Genomic DNA, 18,990 nt, shown 5'->3' with positions numbered 1-18,990 from the left:
AAACAGTATAAAAAAATATATAGAGTGATTTAATAAATCATTATTAAGTCGATTAGTGTTTTAGTAAATTGCCTTAAAAGTGACGAAAAAATATTAAATCAGTTTAACCGGTACTAGTACAAAAACTATAATACATATATATGCAAGGATAAATTTAATAATCCATTTAGATTATTTTTCAAGTAATTTTATTCGGTAAGTAAATCAAAATCACTCTATATTTAAACTATACTATTTTATACTGTTTTTATTAGTATTTGGCTATTTTCTTAATCTCTAAATTCTTTTCAACTTCTCTAATTGTTTAATGCCACAATGAGCCACGCATTTATGTTTTTTAAGCTCTGGTCCTGATTAAATAGGTACACAACCCACAAAGAAACTAAATCTCAAACAATAGCCTAATGTTTTATCAAAATTCGATTAAACTTCGTCTACATTAATGAGGTTAATATCAGATTACTGAACTTCGTTAATGGAGTCTGCAGACAATGATCTTGGGCCAAAGATGAAGCTGGGATTCAATGGATGAAAATAAGATATTGATTTGTGAGTTCTAAGCACAAGTCTATTTTGGATTGGATTAGAAATAATCCCAAGGGCCCGATTCGAATTTTGAACTAGATAGGTTATCTATTAGACATCACCAAGATATACGACAACGATATTTTTAAGATCTAGCCTGTCAAAATTAACATTTCCGCGATTCTGGAGACAACACTCTTGAACGATTTCCACAATTATTAAATTATACAACGGGACTTAATCGCGTACCTATCTAAGTTTTAAGATTTACCTCCGACGTTTCGAGGACGGCGTTGTCCCCGTGGTCTCGGAGAAGACTGGCTTAAGTTGACATCAGCATCGTCTAACCGCGCGAGTTTTTCGAACTACCCGCACTTGGTCTTGTTTATCCGCTTAAACGTTTTGCGCACTAGGGATGTCACTCTGTCGACACACAACACTAACGGTATTCGATTTATCGACTGTCGATATTCGTTTACGCTTACATTTACTAATGACTGGATTCCATGTGGATGAGATCTTCAAACCCTCGTCCCGATTGAAATTACTATGTAATAGTAACGTAACGTAGTAAGTAACGTAAAAGTGACATTGGTTACCCGAATTGAGCTGCAAAAGATATCTAGTTGAAATCTAAACTACCAGGTATCTAGTGCATATCGTATCGTGCTCTTCTCTAGAACGGATCTTGTTTTCCAAATACCGCGGTAACATCTTGTTAATTCTTCGGGCATGGCACGAAATTTTAACTTATTAGTAGGTAGATTGTGAACTGCTCTTGAAAGGTTGTGCTTATAAGATTTTTTTAGCCTTTAAAAAAAATTCATATGGTCAACGTGAAGAAGGCCGTCTTTCGGGTACCTAAGGTCCTTCATGCCTACTCCACTTACAGAAGGTCGGCAGAGCAGAAGGAGCGAAGCTCTTCCTTCCTTACTGTGTCTGTGCGAAGTACGTAGGTATACTGTACACTGTATTTGTAACAAATACGAGAGTTCTTCTCACTCTCTCTCTCTCTCTCTCTCTCTCTCACTCTCTCTCCTTAGCATTATTATTTCCATCTGATTGTGGGGTCCGCTTACTAGAAATAGGTACGAGAGTTCTTGCCAGACCAAAAATATATATGGTGGCCTTCCCTACATTGATCTTAATTCAAAAATGTCAACAAGTCATTGCGCGAAATCATCTGTGCTGTGCGTGAAAATTTAAAAACGAAAATTTTCTAAGCATTTTTTCAACCAAATCTAAATACGTGTTTAAAAAAAATATATAATTTAATTGTTACTTTAGTTATTGACTTTCGACCTAGTCCCCCAGTAAACTAAACAATAACGCTTCAAAATCAACTATTGAGGTGTATTCAAGAGTATCACCCCTTAGAGAGATGCAGAAAAATGTACGTCATTCAGTCATATATTATTATTGCGCCAACGAAATAGCCTTGACGGAACATCCAACTTAAATAGAGGTTCCTTGATCTACTCTCACCTCCAAGTGTTAACATTTGGCATTCTAAATCTACAGAAATCTTTTCTATTATTTGTATGCTTTTCCCTACAAACATGTTGAAATCCTATACAGATAACAAATTTTCAACAACACCCATTTGTTTCAGACTCGAGGCGTTTGAGGCGTCCGGCAGATAACCGTAGACAATAATAGAGCCTTCGATACCATAATGAACTCGACGGAAAGCCTCGACGTCAATAGATCTACACCGATATACACCATCGGCACGAGTTTTATTACACAGTGGTGAGTGATTACTCGTATTCCTTTACGTATAAGTACCTAGTACTACTACTACTACTAGTAACTTCTTTTTTTGAAGTGAAACTTCTTTAGCGGCGCTGTGCACTTTTTGTGGTCACGTGACCGACAGATTCGACAGATTGAAAATTCGTAAGACGGACACGTGACCTGATCGAAAAACTGTTACAATGTCATTGAGTTTTCACTTCTGCCGGCACTCCGGGAGTGCAACCCGTTGTTTTTTTTTATTGTGTGTTCTGTATTCGCTGTTGTGGCAATAAATACATCTTCTTCTTCTTCTTCTGCTATTTTACGGAGTTGAGGTCACGCACACAATTAACATATCATTTACTGACAAAATAAATTTATTTTGAAATAAAGGTCGCGTTCGGTTGTCAACTGCATGTGCATTACTGTTGCGACGTCGTTGTTGCCGCCGCTGTAACTGTAAATTTCCTTGATACTTACTTAAGAGCCCATCAACGTGCACACTAGCGCCACTGCTAAATAATCGTGATTATTTAAATTTAACGAAAGATATTTAAAAAAGGGGGCCGCTACGTACTGTATCTTGTATTAAAGTACCTTTTGAATACATCAATAGTTTCTATGTTGCTGGATTCGTCAATCTATGCGTCCAAAGTTAAAACGGCCGTTTTTGTTTTGAGTTCATAGATTGACGAATCCAGCAACATAGAAACTAGTTTGATGTATTCAAAAGGTACTTTAATACGAGATACAATACGTAGCGGCCCCTTTTATAAATATATTTCGTTAAATTTAAATAATCACGATTATTTAGCAGTGGCGCTAGCTAGTGTGCACGTTGATGGGCTCTTAAAATAAATGCCGTTCTCCGCCGCATTACCGTCACGTTTATCCTATTCATTCCGTCACTCATTTTATTAACACGTTCACTCTGGCTAAGAACCTTTTAGGTGGGTTTATTTTGTGTCGGAAATTGCGCTTTCGGCACTGAAAGTATTAAGACATTTGACGAACCAGCGACGGCAATGAAGCTGCAACAGTAATGTAGCTGCAGTTGACACCTAAATGTCACCTTAAGTGTTCTTTTGTCGTTACTATCGGTTAGCTTATCATCCAACTACAAGATTGAGAAGTTTCTTCAACATATTTAGCTTAAATGTCATGTTTTATGTAATGTTATTACTCGCCTCAACTCTCCTGTAAAATGTAATCAATAGACACTAATCTGTAAAGCGTAAGACGACCAAAGTATGTCTAAAGCATCGGTTGTTGTTTGTTTATTCCCATTGCAAAACACCCACAATACGCTTTGCTATCACCCTGTAGTTAGGAACTACTTCTGTCACATTTGATAAATAAATATAATCACGTCTATTTCCCGGAGGGGTATGCAGATACCACGGATTTCCACTTGCTACATACAACACATATTTGATGGTTAAAGTAAATACCTATACAAATTTTTCATGAAACAAATATGCATGCCAAACATACAGGAATTGAAACCAAAACCAATACGAAGAGCTTTAAACTTTTACAAATGCAGTCGCATGGAATTAAACTGTGCATCAAATGCGATTCTCCAGGCTATTCTAGAACTAGGTCGTATAGAAACTAAATAAGAGAGCTGTTAGGAAACTGTTGAAACTGAAGGAACATAACGTGCTTTCAAACAAATCAATCAATACAATTCTTAGTTCTAGATCTAGGTCTTCCAAAAATTAGTGACATACAAATTACAAAACTATAATGACCGTTTTTTGCTTGTTTTGCTTTATTTTTTGTTGATGGTGCGGAACCCTCCATGCGCGAGTCCGACTCGCACTTAAAAAAAACGCCCAGATAGGGACAAACAACGATCATCAACTGATTAAGTTAGCAGCCGTTTATGAATAACGCCATGAATAAGTATCTTGTTTGCAGGAAACTGCTAAAACTGAAGCAACGCACGTGCCTCCCTACCGACAGTCCCAGCGAGTGCCAGAACATCTACCTCCTCAACGGATCTAACTACTCTGACGTATACTACTATAACAACTCCACGGACAACAACGGACTGGTAAGAAATAATTACAGACGCAATTAACATAGAGAATTAATGACGCTTTCGGCATAGATAACTCATGTAAGCGGCAATTTTGCTCGACTGAGCGCGGAGGCATTAATGAGCGTTTCTTTCTTTTACTATTTTTATATATTGTGACTTTTTTGCCAATTTTATGTTATTTCTAGTCAGGATTGCGAGCTCTTTTCATCCTTATAGGAGAAAAACAGTGTCCTAAAATTTCCATTTCAAACTTTCCCGCCATATGAAGTATATGTATGTATAGGGAAATGGTATCGCGATAGGAAAAAAACTCTAGGACATTTTTTAATTCCATTAGAATCGAAAAAGGTCGTGATTCTGAGTAGAAATAACACAAAAGTGGCAAAAAAGGTCACAATATATAAAAATGTCAAAAAATAAAAGAAACACTCTGATCGGCTCTACCTACCCCAGATAAACGCATATTTTTTCCTACGTTGTTTACGCCAAAATATTGCAAAACAAAACAGCTGTTGACAGAAACACCAAACAGCTTTTTATTTGAATTTCAAAAGAATTTTCCGAACACAAATAACATCAAACGATTTCATTCACCTTGTATCCGTAAACGATCTTTGAATTTAAGTATAAATATCTCAGGATCCGATTCCGTAAGCATACTTAATAGAACAAATTAGCCTAGTTTCAGGAATTTTGCCTTGTAATAGAAAACTCATTAGAAGATAGGTTTGCCGATCCGAGTCGCTGTGGCATTTTATCGATTTTGAAAGGCGTATAGTCATTTGTTTGTTTTTGTTGCGGTTGTGAGGCAAAATGGATATAAAAGATGCCTATTTTGTAGCAAAGAATAAATAAACGGTATTTCAAAGTCAATGCAACCTTGACGATAGGGCAGGTTTGCTAGGTACCGTCTACCATTTTCTTTGCGTTATTAGTATTTCTACGAACTTTGTGTAGTGACTATTTTTTCAGTTTTTCTTTGGCTAATCTACTTTCTTTTAATATTTAGCTAGTGAAAAACTACGTTTATAAAGAATTAAAACAGTGATTTCAGTATACTTGGTACCTTTGAATTTCTTCACGGTCGTACGCAGGTTTCCTGACGATATTTTCCTTCATCGAAAACCTAGTGGTAAATATCAAATGCTTTACCGTAGGTTTTGAACCCGCGATTGAAAGTCGGACGTCAAGTCAACTCAGTTACCACCGCTTCATTTCGAAAACAATTAACATTACAATAAAATTTCCCCCACAGGAACCAATACTCCCACCATTCCCGCTGTGGCTGGCCGCGATCTTCGCCACCTGCCTTCTGCTGGTCATCCTGCTGACAGTCAGTGGCAATGTCCTGGTGCTCATGGCCTTTCTTGTTGACCGGACTATTCGTCAGCCCAGTAACTACTTCATCGCCTCGCTCGCTGCCACAGACCTTCTCATAGGTGAGATATTACTAATATAAATATTCCTGATGTCTTCTCTTGAGTATTTTGCTGAAAGTCAGCGGCAATGGCCTGGTGATTATTGGGATTCTTGTGGACCGGACCATCAGCCAGCCCAGCGACTACTTCATCGCCTCGCTCTCTGCTACAGATCTGCTCATATTTAGGTAATAACTTGTCCTTGGACAAAAACTCGGGCTTTCGGATTCTTGCTGTAATGAAATTCAACTGAATATTTAAATAAATAATTTCGGTAATCATTTTTATAAAAATATGTACAATGGATTTTAATTCCCAACGCGTCATTTTATTATTATATTATTTTAGTTTTGAAAAATTGCGACGATGAACAAATAAAAAAAAACAAAATTGCTCTTAAGCTTAAATAACCGAAATAACTAGGCATCTTAAATAAGAAAATCGTCTTTGCGAAACCTGATTCTCTGAATAATTGAAGCTGTCACATTATTTTATTTATTATTCTTCGTAAGCCTCAGATTTATCTTCTTTAAATACCTGAAATATATTTCCACAAATGTTATTTAAAAAGAAAATAACATCCACATATTGTATGCAACGGTTAGCAATTCAATTCCACTAAAGCTCGAGAAATTCAGCTGTTGCCTCTATTAAAATAAGATTGTCCTTGTCCGCAGGTACAATATCCATGCCATTTTACACAGATTACGTTTTGAAAGGCTACTGGCATCTCGGCCCTCTATTGTGCGATCTCTGGCTATCCGTCGACTACACCGTTTGTCTAGTATCACAATACACTGTGCTCCTTATTACTGTAGACAGATTCTGCAGCGTTAAAATAGCAGCTCGATACAGGGCCTGGAGAACTAAGAACCGAGTTATTTGGATGGTGACAGTCACATGGATTATACCAGCTTTACTGTTCTTTACAACAATTTTTGGATGGGAACACTTCATCGGCTACAGGGATTTGCAAGAAGGAGAATGCGCTGTACAGTTCTTAAAGGATCCCATTTTTAACACAGCTTTAATTATCGGATATTACTGGACTACATTGATTGTCCTTATCGTGCTTTACGCGGGAATATTTAAGACTGCTTATGATATGCAAAAGAAAAGTGAAGCGAAACAAAGAAAGATGCAATCGATGGTGGCTTTGAGTGCAGGTGTCATGTCAGGAATGGCTGGACGGGCTGCAGGCATGGCGGCGCTTTCCAAAGCCACAATTTCTAGTGAAGACCAAATGAAGGTATCCGAATCAATTAGAAAAGATTCAACCTCTAAGGGCTCTTTAGCAGCACCTTTGCTAACACTTGGAGGTTCAACTGACTCAAATTCTAGTCAAAAATCATCAGCTCACAAAAGTAGCGGTACTGTCACTGCCACGTCAACAACCGCTGAATCAGACGGAGATAAGAAAGAAGATCAAGTAGAGGCGGAAAGGTCTAGTAGTCCCGCTTTCGACTCAGATGATGAAAGCACTACTCAAACCAACGTCAAAAAGCGACCGTCTGTAGCCAACCTCGTCATGCAAACCGGAGCGATCCAACTGCTCAACAACATGCGCATGAACGGCGGAATGTTAATCAAAACAGATTCAAAACAAACCCCTGTAACGAAACAAGAACTTGATAAACCTAAATCTTCTCTGTCACAGATATCCGAAAAAAGTTTACTTGACACTGACAACCCTGATACATCTCAAACTGGACCAGCCGTGCAAGCGCCGACAGTGCCTCCGTCAAACACTAGTGTCACCACACCGACGTCTTCAGGTATAGCTACGCCGTCTGAACAACGAGAAGTATCGACTACCATTGCTCAAAGAATTATACCTCCACCTACTGAGTTCAGATGCAGCCCTCCTGTATCCGAAAGCCCTCCGTCTTATTCCGAATCCTCTCGAACAAGAACTGTTAGAGTAGTAAGAGATGGCAATACTTATGACGTACTAGTCGGAATGGACGGCGCTGATTTGAGATATATGGACGAGAGCTCCATCGTCATTCCTACACCGACGAACGAAAGTCCTCCCTCTTCTGTGACGTTTCCAACTGCAACTGAACCTTCATCTCCACCAACTTTGAATAGTGCAACCAATGTAACTAATACTTCCCTTTTGCAAGCAGCTCTCATTAGAGCCACAGCGGAGGCCAAAACGCCGGCTCCTAAAACAAGCTTCTCACCGCCACCGCCAATAAAAGTCAACACAGAAGTTAGTTTGACGACGGGAGAGCGACCCAAACCAGTGATCACTTTAGTGTCAACGTCTTCCAATAATAACGAGCAGCAGTCACCGAAGCGGCCTGAAATTATCTCGCCATTGAAACTAAACGCTTGCATAACGCCGGCCGTGGAGAATAGCGAAGCGTCTACCCCCGCCGTTACTGGGTCAGGCCGTGGCGACTCGAAGAAAGAGTTTGTTAAAAACATTGGAAAGAAATTAAAAGTTAAACGTTCGAAGCGTGACGGCCTGTTCCCGAGCATCGGACGGCAGAAATCGAAGTCGGAAAACAGGGCGAGGAAGGCGTTTAGGACCATTTCGTTTATTCTCGGCGCGTTCGTAGTATGTTGGACGCCTTATCACATTTTAGCTTTAGTGGAAGGTTTCTGCACAGATCCGCCCTGTACGAACAAGCATTTATACATGTTCACGTACTTTTTGTGCTACGCTAATAGTCCTATTAACCCTTTCTGCTACGCCCTTGCTAACCAGCAATTCAAAAAGACCTTCACGAGACTCCTCCGGGGTGACTTTCACATCACATAGTCCATGTATGTGGGGCATAAGGCGTGAATTTACCAACCCCCGGGCTACACGCGCACATGTTTGAATGACTATTCAAATGTTGTTTATGATAAGACAATACTGTATTTTAAATTCAGTAAGAATGCTTTCAGTGTATAGAATGAGATGTGTAGAAAGTGTTTTAAGATGTATAGGCTTTTTAAAAGCCAAACAACTGATATTAACTGTAAATACTCTATTTGTTGGTAAGTTAATTTCAGTCTTAAAGTTCAGAACTGACAATAAAATGTTAGAATGTGTATATAAAAGTTGTAGTCATGTATGTAAACTTCAAGTCTCTTTATAATTCTAGCTAAGAACGTAACAATAATCACTATAAGTGTTGCTTTAGAGAAAGCCGTTGTAAAAACATAATAGGCATGTATTTATATAAAAATGATGTAATTATGATCGACCGTTTTAAATTAAAAGTCTGTATTGTTATGTGGCTATACAGTTTGGATGCTTTATTTTTTATAACATAAAAACCTTAAAAAAAATTAATGAACTACAGACTATCAATCGACATTTTCAGATATTATTATTACTGAATTTATATCATGATAATTTTGCAGAAAAGTAAAACCATAATACTTAATAATATTAAGATTTTTACTTTTTTTAACTATTTTTAAATAGCCACATTACAAACGACGGAACGCTTAAAAGCTTTAAGCACGAGCCCAGCTAAAGTTTTTCAGCGTCAAAAATAAAATAGTCAATTATCTGTTAGTCTAAGCATTGTTAGTACTAAGGGCCTAAACCGTTTCTATAAAGTGTATTCTATAAAGTAACTCGATATTTTTAGAATTTAGGTTTTACGGAATCACTAATTAATTAATTAATTTATCAAAAAGCAGCAAGCAAGCGATAATATTATATTTGGAAATGAAACAAAATATCAAATCTACGGTTTCTCTAATATAATATGTGACATTCCAACAGAAAATAATCCTTATGCTTCTTCAGCAATAAGGACGTCTCTATCAGAATTTCTATTGGAATTTCAGATGGAAACGTCCTTATTGCACTTCAAATATAAGGACCCTTTTTGTAATGGAAAGCAACATATATTTATTTAATAAACTCTACTGTGCAAAACACATTTTAACAGACTTTGAGAAAGGAGATTGTTCTACGAAAAAAGTCGTAGTTGCGTAAGTTCTTAAAGAAAATAGCTTGTTATAAACAAAAAAATATCATTTTGTTTACTTAGGGCCACTTGCACCATTCCACTAACCCGGGGTTAAGCGGTTAAACCGTTAGCCCAGTGTCAAATTGTACCGGTAACCATGGTAACTCCAGGTTTAACCGGTTAATCCCGGGTTAGTGGAATGGTACAAGTGGCCCTTAAACTATTAATTACAAGTACATGTACAGTATGACTTTGGGGGAAAGTAAAAAACCTAACACATCAGAAGTTAAAAATATAAAGTCAATACGGGTAACTGTGTTGGGGCCTGTTTACACATTGATTAGTGTTTATGGGTCATTTGCAAATTTATTGTACCTTTGTCTATTTTTTTCTTAACATTCTGTTTCGTAACGAAAATTAACCATACCAAAATGCAAATTAGTATAGCTAACATTCGTAACGAACCTGAGAAAATTAATAAAAGATGAGATTAAGTTCTTTTAATTTTCTCAGTTCCGTTACGAATGTTAGGTATACAAATTTGCATTTTTGTATGGTTAATTTACGCTACGAAACTGAGAAAATTAAGAAAAAATTATATAAAGGTACAAAAAAATTGCAAATGACCCTTATAGCGAGTTCATACATTCGCCACTAAACACAAGTAGCAAGGCTAGCCGCATTTACCCCTACTGAGCTTAATGTTATTGCATTTAACCAATTATTGTTTTTGCAATGCGAAAACTTTATATTGTGGTAATATTTTACATATTTTGAGTTGAGAATCTCAATGTTTTAATTGAGATTGTGTTAAAATTAATTTATTAAGAATACTTGCATGTCTTAGATTTGTATATTAGCCTTGCCTTTCGTAGTACAATAGAAATTCAGTGTCAAAATATGTATGATCCTAAACAGTATTTTTATAATAGTGCCCTGTAGCCAGAATACCTATAGGTCGTATATAAATTGTCACATCAATATGAAAGACAAAAGTGAAATGACATTAGTTAGTATTATCGGAAAATTACTGAAAAATAAAGATAGATTAATAAAATATGGTTTTAATGAAAAAAGGAATAGTTTAATTGTATGTGATTAAAATCAAGTACACTTTTTCCAAGCTTTTGTATTCAGCTATAAATGTATTTCATGCAATCATGTTTTTGGGATTTGTGTCAAGAACAACTTTTTTCCACGCCCTACTCTATTGATTAGATTTTAATTGTTTGTGATAAATAGGAAATAGCAATAGCTTTAAAAGGTTATTAGTATCTTAATTATTTATTAAGTTAAAAAAAATTCCTGTCCACGACAGCTATAACCAAAAATAACTACTGAATTTTTGTTCATAATATTTTCATATTATATCATCAAAATTATGTATAAAGGATCTTTATTTATATCTTTATACTTTTCCATATGTGTTAAACCTAATTTAATTCTGTTACGAAATTATTGTACCTATATTTTTTTTTATTTACAAAATAATAGACAATTTATAGAAATAATGTTTACAATATAAATAAACTGTTCTAGATGAAAAGAACGATTATTTGTTCGGTGTTGTCAAATGGATGGAGTTAACATAGAAGTTTTTTTTGACAGACTGTTAATCTTCAATTCGAACTCTTTGTAATAAAAAATGAAAGACAGTTATGAGAATAAAACAGAATAGTAATGATGTGTTGTAGTTTTATTATACAATTTATATGTCTACTATATAACTGAGGCGTTTGGTAAGAAGTTATTATGGCGAGAGCTACAGATCTATGTGAAAAGTGTCAAATCAAAATCCGTTTCTTTATGGCGAAATAAAAACTTATATGCGATTGCTATAATAAGGAGTTATTTGTCTTTCATCAAACAAAAGTTCAGAGTTAACAATAATTGCTTTTCGTGACGGCTAATATAAACTAAAGCAAAGAAAATAATGGGAAAGAAAATGCCCAAGAAGTAGGTAATAATTGTCGTAGCGTGATAGTTTCGTGACTACCGCCATTACGCCGAAAATAAACGAAGGTTCCCGATTTTTGCCGAGGCTGCGACCCTGGCAACACGAGTAAAGAAATGACGAGGAATTATGTACAGTGACTCGACTGTTCCCATCTCTATGCTCGCGCGTAATTATATTCCTGTCCTGCTCATGATGACGGCGGTCAATGACACTGCGAGCGGGATAGCATAGGTACTAAAATTATGCGCGTGCGATACAGATAGGAACAGGTGGGTAAATATTCTGAATTCCTCGTGCTGAGCGTTCTTTCTTTATCCTAAGTCCTAATATTAAAAGTTCCATTTATAGATAAAAATCCGAAAAGGTACTTTTCCGAATTTTCATTGTTTTCAAAGTAAGTACCTATTTTGCCTCGGCAAAAATCGGGAACTTACTTACTTTGAAAACAATGAAAATTCAGAAAAGTACCTTTTCGGATTTTTATCCATTTATAGATAAAAATCCCAAAAAGGTACTTTTCCGAATTTTCATTGTTTTCAACGTAAGTACCTATCTTGAAATCAAAAAACTATAGGTATCACAAAACAGTAGGTACAAAATATTCATATTCAAGACAAACTTTCCGTTTGTATGATATCAAGTATTCAAAACGTTATTCACAAGATACATAATAAGCGAAACCCGAATATGTCTCATCGCTTTTTGTATCAGAACTTTCTACATTACGCCCGCAACTTGTGATGTACTGTGCATAGTATACGTGTCACTAACAGCGGGTCATATATTTATCCTCCTAAGTTCCAGCCATACAAATGAAAAATCCGAAATTTGCCACTGAAATTTGAACCTATAGGGAATAGAATAGAATAGAATAGCAGATTTTTATTTAGAGAGATTTTGTTTTGTTTGAAAATTTAACGAAACAGAAGAAATCCAACTCTGTTCCAATTAAATATGGTTTAAATTTCATCGAACTGAAGAAGTACTATAGGTAGGACCTTGGGCCCTAAGAGGATAAGTGATTTTCGCATATATGGTTCTTATTCTGATTTTAAATTTCTTAGAGTTTGATATTTAAATAATACGTTAGCAATATTAAACGTCGTCATAAACCTATATAGCACAACAATCGAATAAAATAAATAAAATTATACTTAAAATTATAATAACTAAATTAGGCAGTAGGTTTCCTAATATACGCGTATTGTATCCACTTTTCTAATTAGTATGGCGACGTGGGTACTTAAATTGGGGACTGACCGTACGTACTCAGGGCCGGATTAACCCTAAGGCAGAGTAGGCAACTACCTATGGGCCCCGCCTCGGCTAGGGGGCCCCGGCGGCCCCGCGCTCGTAAAAAAAAATATTGTTCCAAATAGCCAAAATTCATAAAAAAAAATTTATGGTACCTACTCATACCTAATGTTCAATATCAGTTTCTCAGACACAGAAACATTGGATGATTATGAACCTAAATTATGTTATTTTATAGCTTTTAAAGTCTGTAATGTCGAGCTCGAATTTCAGGCTCTCGAGGGCCTAAAACCTCATCAATAGAAAGTCAGTAATGTGGAGATTGCTGAGCTCGACCTTCAGCCTCACTTTTTACCTAAATTTTTGGTTTGTCTTCCAAATTTCCTCTTCTTCAGCTTAGCCTTTGGCCTCGCTGCGCCAAGCTCGGCCTGTGGCCTCGCTTTTTAATACAATGGACATTGGTTGGCGCTTATCTAGCTGAGCTTATCCTGAAATGCCTTTGACCTCGCATGAAAGCACGCCTCACTGGGGAACTTCGTATTTTTAGGCCCGGCTCGACATTTTTAAAACGCTTTCACAATTATTTCAGAAAAAATTTCGCAAAAAGCAACAAAAAGTTTTTTGTTGCTTTTCAGGTTGACTCTGTACCTACATGCTAGCTTGACTGGTGAATGAAGTGTCATTTATACATGGAAAGTCTATATCAGCGGTTCTCAATCTTTTTATTTGACGGAACCCTTTTGGAAAGCGAAATACTTGATGGAACCCTACAATACGGTGGCGGCATAGTAAAATTTTTCGAGGCGACTAAAGCATAGTGTTCTAAATTCTTGCGGAACCCCTGCAGGGGTGTCGCGGAACCATAGGGTTCCGCGGAACACACTTAGAGTATGGCTGGTCTATTATTACGTTAATTTTAATCATGTGGCTCGGCGTATGGTCTTATGTTCGGACAATCGCTGTTCAGCCTGGCAAAATATTTAACTACCTATTGAGAAAAAAAGGGCTCTCCCCACACTTGACGCAATAGTAGTGACAGAAACGGTGACAGGTGACGGTTATAGAAAAAAGCTTTATGTCCACGCAATAAGAGCGAAAAAGACATCACTCGGCATGTTCGGATCGGCTCAACTGACACCTGAAGGTTGAAATTAAAATCGCAAACTTACATCCTTGTACTGAACAACTGAACATTATGTATATAGAATTTACTGTAAGGGGGCCCCGAGCATTGCACTGCCTAGGAGCCCCGACATGCTTAATCCGGCCCTGTACGTACTATTGCTGTTTCAAAATTATTAATTATATTATAAATATTATTTAGAAAGTTATAGAGTGTAAAAACGTAATAACAGACAAGAAATAAAATATAATGTGCACGTAAAAAATAATAAGGGTACCTACATATTTCATAAATGGTCACGTAAAATATATAAAGTAACCTTTACATTTTTTGCCTGAATGTAAATAATTAAGCACCTAGTTACAGCATCTGGTAAATCACTATAACATTATTTATCACTATTTACTTTTTATTTTTAAATATTTAATTGATTATATTAAATTATTATATTTCTATCACTCTGACATGACCAGTCAACCATGTTTTCCTGCCTTATACATTTGTATGTATGCATGTATGTAAACACTTTATTGCACATAAGACAGGTTAAGATACAATTAAAAGAAAGTATACAATGTACAAAGGCGAACTTATCCCTATTCTATTTATTTTTTCTTATTCTATTCTTATTTGTGATTTAGGTTACTTTATTCAACATCCCCACTGTGACCGCCGCCGACTTTTGAAGTGTCAGACGCAATATGCCGTGAAATTCAACGTGATTTGTGTTCGCCATCGCTCACGGAACGTGCGGGCATGATTGCCTCTCGATTACTGTTTATATTCTGTATAACAGCCAATTCTAAGGAAACTCGTTTGCACTTTTGGAGTAACGAAGAGTTTAGACACCTATTTATACAAGTGTTTCTTACGTTAACGGATACTTTAGTAGGTGTATATAATAGGTCATACAGTCAGCCATCATACAGGCAGTGACAGCCAAATTGGCAAAATAAATCGCAACGCATTGTAGCGTAGAAATATATTAAGAATGTACTTGCTTCACCACTTCAGCAGCCACAACGTATTATGAAAGGACAAAAGGATCTAAAATATCTGGACTGGATATTCCAGGACTCATTTTTTTAATTCATAATTCATTTATTGCATTTATAATCATGTAACTAAGGTCTTACAAAGGGCATTTTACAGCTAGTGTTCACATGAACCCTGTTAGATTTTATCAAGGAAATTGACAGGCCCCGCAGCATCAGCAGTTAAATCGCAACAGTAATGCAACTCTACAGTTGCCATGCGTGCAACGAGCATCACCTCACGCTCATTGGACACCTCAATTATTTTTACTTTTTAATCACACTTTACAAATGGTTCCGGAGGTCGAGGAGGTTGGAATTTGTTACCAACCGGACCCCAGCCTCCCATGAGCCGTGCCAAAATACCAGGACAATGCGGTGAAGATGATGATGATGCATCACACTTTACAAGTTTTATTGTGAATCTTGTGAAAAGGTACAAGTTTAAAACAAATAATACGGCACTTGAGTCTTCCACTAAAGCCACATACTCGTAGGTAATCAAGTTTCTCTTATCGCTTGTGCCCGCCGCTGCCGTTGTCAAGTGCCACAATAGGAGGCGCGTCGACAGGTATTGTGAATGGCGCGCTTTAATTTGCTTAGTTGCTTTGTCTTACGTGTAGATCGTTTAGATGTTACGGTCCCAAGATTGTATTTTAGTTTAAAGTCTGTCTTATACATGTCCTTGTGGTTAAAAGTGAGTTGCTAGTTTAGATTTGTAACAGAATTTTCTGCAGAAATAGCAAGACACATTCGTAAGTTTCCGTGAAAATACGATGGCAAATAATTATATAAGTACTACAATTATAGAGTGTTGTCACAACTATATTAAGTAGGTACCTTTACCTACTTAAATTAGTTAAGTGAGCGCTTCATTCGCCAACAAACTGGTTACAGTTTGGCGATATCATAAATTTTGTTTGCGAGCATGTACCTTTTGTGTAAAAAAAAACATATTTTCTGAAAACGATCTGAGATATTTTCCTCAAACTATTATGCGTACTAATTTTTTTCCTCATTCTTTCTCTTTACACCATGAGCCCGATTCAGGTTTAACAATTTGTTACGGTTTGATCTTGTTGGATACTATTTTGAAGATAGCTCCTGATTGGTGCATGCGAAATGAAGTGACAGTCCTGCGTGAGATGCACCAATCACCAAGACATCAAGGTCGTGTCAAAACCATAAACTGAAATAGATATCATCTCATACACTAAAGAAAAAGTGACCAAGTCCACCGGTGGCCAAGGCGGGAATAGAACCCGTGTCTTACGCGGCTAAGGTAAGGCGGCGTGACCACTAGACCGCGGTCACGGCGGTACCCGTCCCATATTCTCTGGTGTATGCTATCTTTGAAAGATTAGGTGCAAAAAAATAAATGTTCCCTAGTTGTGTCAATGAAAAAAATGTGGATATTTTCTATATATATAAGTTTTTATATATACCTGTGTATTTATATTTCTCACTTGATGGTCTCGTCGGAGGATCAGCGCTGGTAGTCGCCAGCAACATGCTGAGATGGTGCCATTTCGTGACACTTTATTTTCACTATGTTCTTTTTGTGTAATTATGTGTATCGTCTGTGTGTTTACGAATAAAAAACTATTCTATTATATTCTATTCTATTCTATATCCGTCGTCGTCTAGTGCCCACGACACAAGCCTTATTGAGCTTACTGTGGGACTATGTCGATCTGAGTAAAAGTGTCCTATAATATTTATTTATTTATCAATACCAGTTAAAAACCATAACAAATAATTAAATAAGAATCGGGCTCCTCGTCACGTCATAACTTGACAGCGCAGCGCCATAACGGATCCAGAACTGTTTTAATATAACCGAGTTCATTGTTCCGTAAAGGCATTGTCTCCGCGAATATTAAATACAGTGTGAATGGCGTTCTTAAGAAAAATGTACAGTGTTTTATTACGATGACGAAGTGAGGACTTATTTAAGAGGGAAGAGTAACTTTGCGATCCTAACGAAATAACGGTACTTTGACTATGAAGCTCCATTTCGGGATAAAACGTTTCCCACTAACTAAATAAGGTTGACTGGTAGAGAATGCCTCATGGTATTAAGTTCACCTTTTGTACATTAAGTTGGTCTTTTGTGCAATAAAGTTTAAATAAATAAATAAAGCTTAACAAATCACTTTCATTTTGATGTCGATCGCTTCAGCATAATATGTTCTAGGTTTATAGGGTTCGCTTTTTTTAGGGTTCCGTACCTCAAAAAGAAAAAACGTATCCCTTATAGGATCACTCGTGCGTCTGTCTGTCTGTAGGTCCGATCATTCCCCTCTCCAACCTTTATCTCCGAAACTATTGGGAATAAAAATTTTGAAAAAAAAAATACACAAAATAGTTCTTTATCTATAGATAAAATCTATAGAAAACCTATTAGAAATGTGCAGTCAAGCGTGAGTCGGACTTAATGTACGGAACTCGCACTTGGCCGGTATTTTTTGATGTAAGGAACCCTAAAAACACCGATTTACTAGAATATTCCACCCGTAGGACATTTGCGCCTTGTTTGGTAAAAAACTAAAAACAGCGGGCACTCCACCAAATGGGCCCCGCGAGGAATATTCACAAGAATGGATACGCGGAAAACATACAATGTCTTTATGACACTTAAAAACATTACTTACAATTTATGATAGTAGTAGGACCTTTGGGACATCCGACATAGATTAAGTGTTTTCTTTAACAAAAAAATAACAGAATCCAAAAGAGTCTTCAAAACTTGAGTTAAGTTACCTCGTCAACAATTTACGGCGTTATTTATAAACGTCTGCTAAGTTAATCAGCTGATGATCGTCGTTTGTCCCTCTCTATGGCATAACGACACATAGGGACAAACGACGATCATCAACTTTACTGATGAAGTTAAGAGCCGTTTAAAAATAACGCCATTAATGTTTAGGTTTCACTTCACCGTCATACTCACAATATTCTCGTTTTCAATATTTCAAGACGGCTTCAACTTGATTGTGACGTCAAGATCAAGTAGGTATCGTTTATTAAGGTTTCATACGTTTTGCATTTAATACAATAGGGTATTTGACACATGTTGAATTTTATAACTAAATCTAGTTAAATAGATAGAAAATGAGCAATTTATCACAATACATTGGAATAGTGTTGAGTCGCTCACTCGTGAGGCACCTCATTTGTACCACTCATTTTGTTAATTTGTCGCAGTACTTCGTACCGCAAAAATGTCTTACTTCACTCCTCTATTCATTTTACTCATTTACCCGCGCGCATCACAAACACCTCTTGCCACACAAATCATTCACACACCAAATTTCTTAACTCTTATCCGTTCAAATTCACTCGCGAGTCTCGCGACCCTCAAAACTCATACACTCCTCACAACTCGCAAGAAAGACACTGGATCGCGCGAGGCGCTAGGTGCTCGCCTGCTCGCCGGCACTCAAAACTCAAATGTCTCAAATGAAGAAACGAGTAATGGTCCACACTGTCAACTACCGAACTACAAACCTTATTGCAACGACAAAAGGTCCACCGAGAAATGCGTTGAGTTTGTACCATGCCTCTCTGTGACATGAACCCCTCAAAAATCCTCTTAACTTCCAGAATTGCACTCCAATTAATTATTACTATTTATTGATTTATAAAGGAAGTGATGAATACATAAGTATATACATTAAAAAAAAGACGCTGTTGGAATTAATGGAATAGTCGACGCTGTACCTCTAGTACCTCACCTCATTTGAAGTAAGACATTGTAACACCTCATTTTAGAAAATGAGGTACTCATACAAACTCATTTTAAATTGATGTCCTACCCATCACTACATTGGAATTTAAAAAAAAACAAGACCTTAAGTTTCAAAAAACATTTTTTTTTTCACTTCCAAATAGGAAAAAAATTATGATACCATTCGAGTCCTTACATTTAATTTAAAAGAATATTGTATAGCAACCATATACATAAACGCA

General features: G+C 36.7%; 2 protein-coding genes across 2 annotated transcripts in view; both read left to right on the top strand.

Moving 5' to 3' along the window:
• The window catches only part of LOC134649543 (muscarinic acetylcholine receptor gar-2), a 36,926-nt gene extending 27,983 nt beyond the window's left edge, over positions 1–8,943 (top strand). The window contains exons 3-6 of the mRNA XM_063504311.1: positions 2,138–2,277; positions 4,186–4,321; positions 5,565–5,748; positions 6,405–8,943. Coding sequence (XP_063360381.1) covers positions 2,201–2,277; positions 4,186–4,321; positions 5,565–5,748; positions 6,405–8,497 — 2,490 coding nt within the window. The 5' untranslated portion in view covers positions 2,138–2,200 and the 3' untranslated portion in view covers positions 8,498–8,943. The remainder of the gene's footprint in view (positions 1–2,137; positions 2,278–4,185; positions 4,322–5,564; positions 5,749–6,404) is intronic.
• The window catches only part of LOC134649538 (membrane alanyl aminopeptidase-like), a 123,359-nt gene extending 106,126 nt beyond the window's left edge, over positions 1–17,233 (top strand). Inside the window, exons 14-15 of the mRNA XM_063504307.1 lie at positions 16,976–17,047; positions 17,162–17,233. The gene's annotated coding sequence lies outside the window, so the exon portion shown is untranslated. The remainder of the gene's footprint in view (positions 1–16,975; positions 17,048–17,161) is intronic.
• The last annotated feature ends 1,757 nt before the right edge of the window (positions 17,234–18,990 follow it).

The sequence above is a fragment of the Cydia amplana genome, chromosome 7 (genome assembly GCF_948474715.1).
Source record: "Cydia amplana chromosome 7, ilCydAmpl1.1, whole genome shotgun sequence".
Classification (NCBI taxonomy): Eukaryota; Metazoa; Arthropoda; class Insecta; order Lepidoptera; family Tortricidae; genus Cydia; species Cydia amplana.
This window is presented reverse-complemented; position numbering and strand designations above follow the sequence as displayed.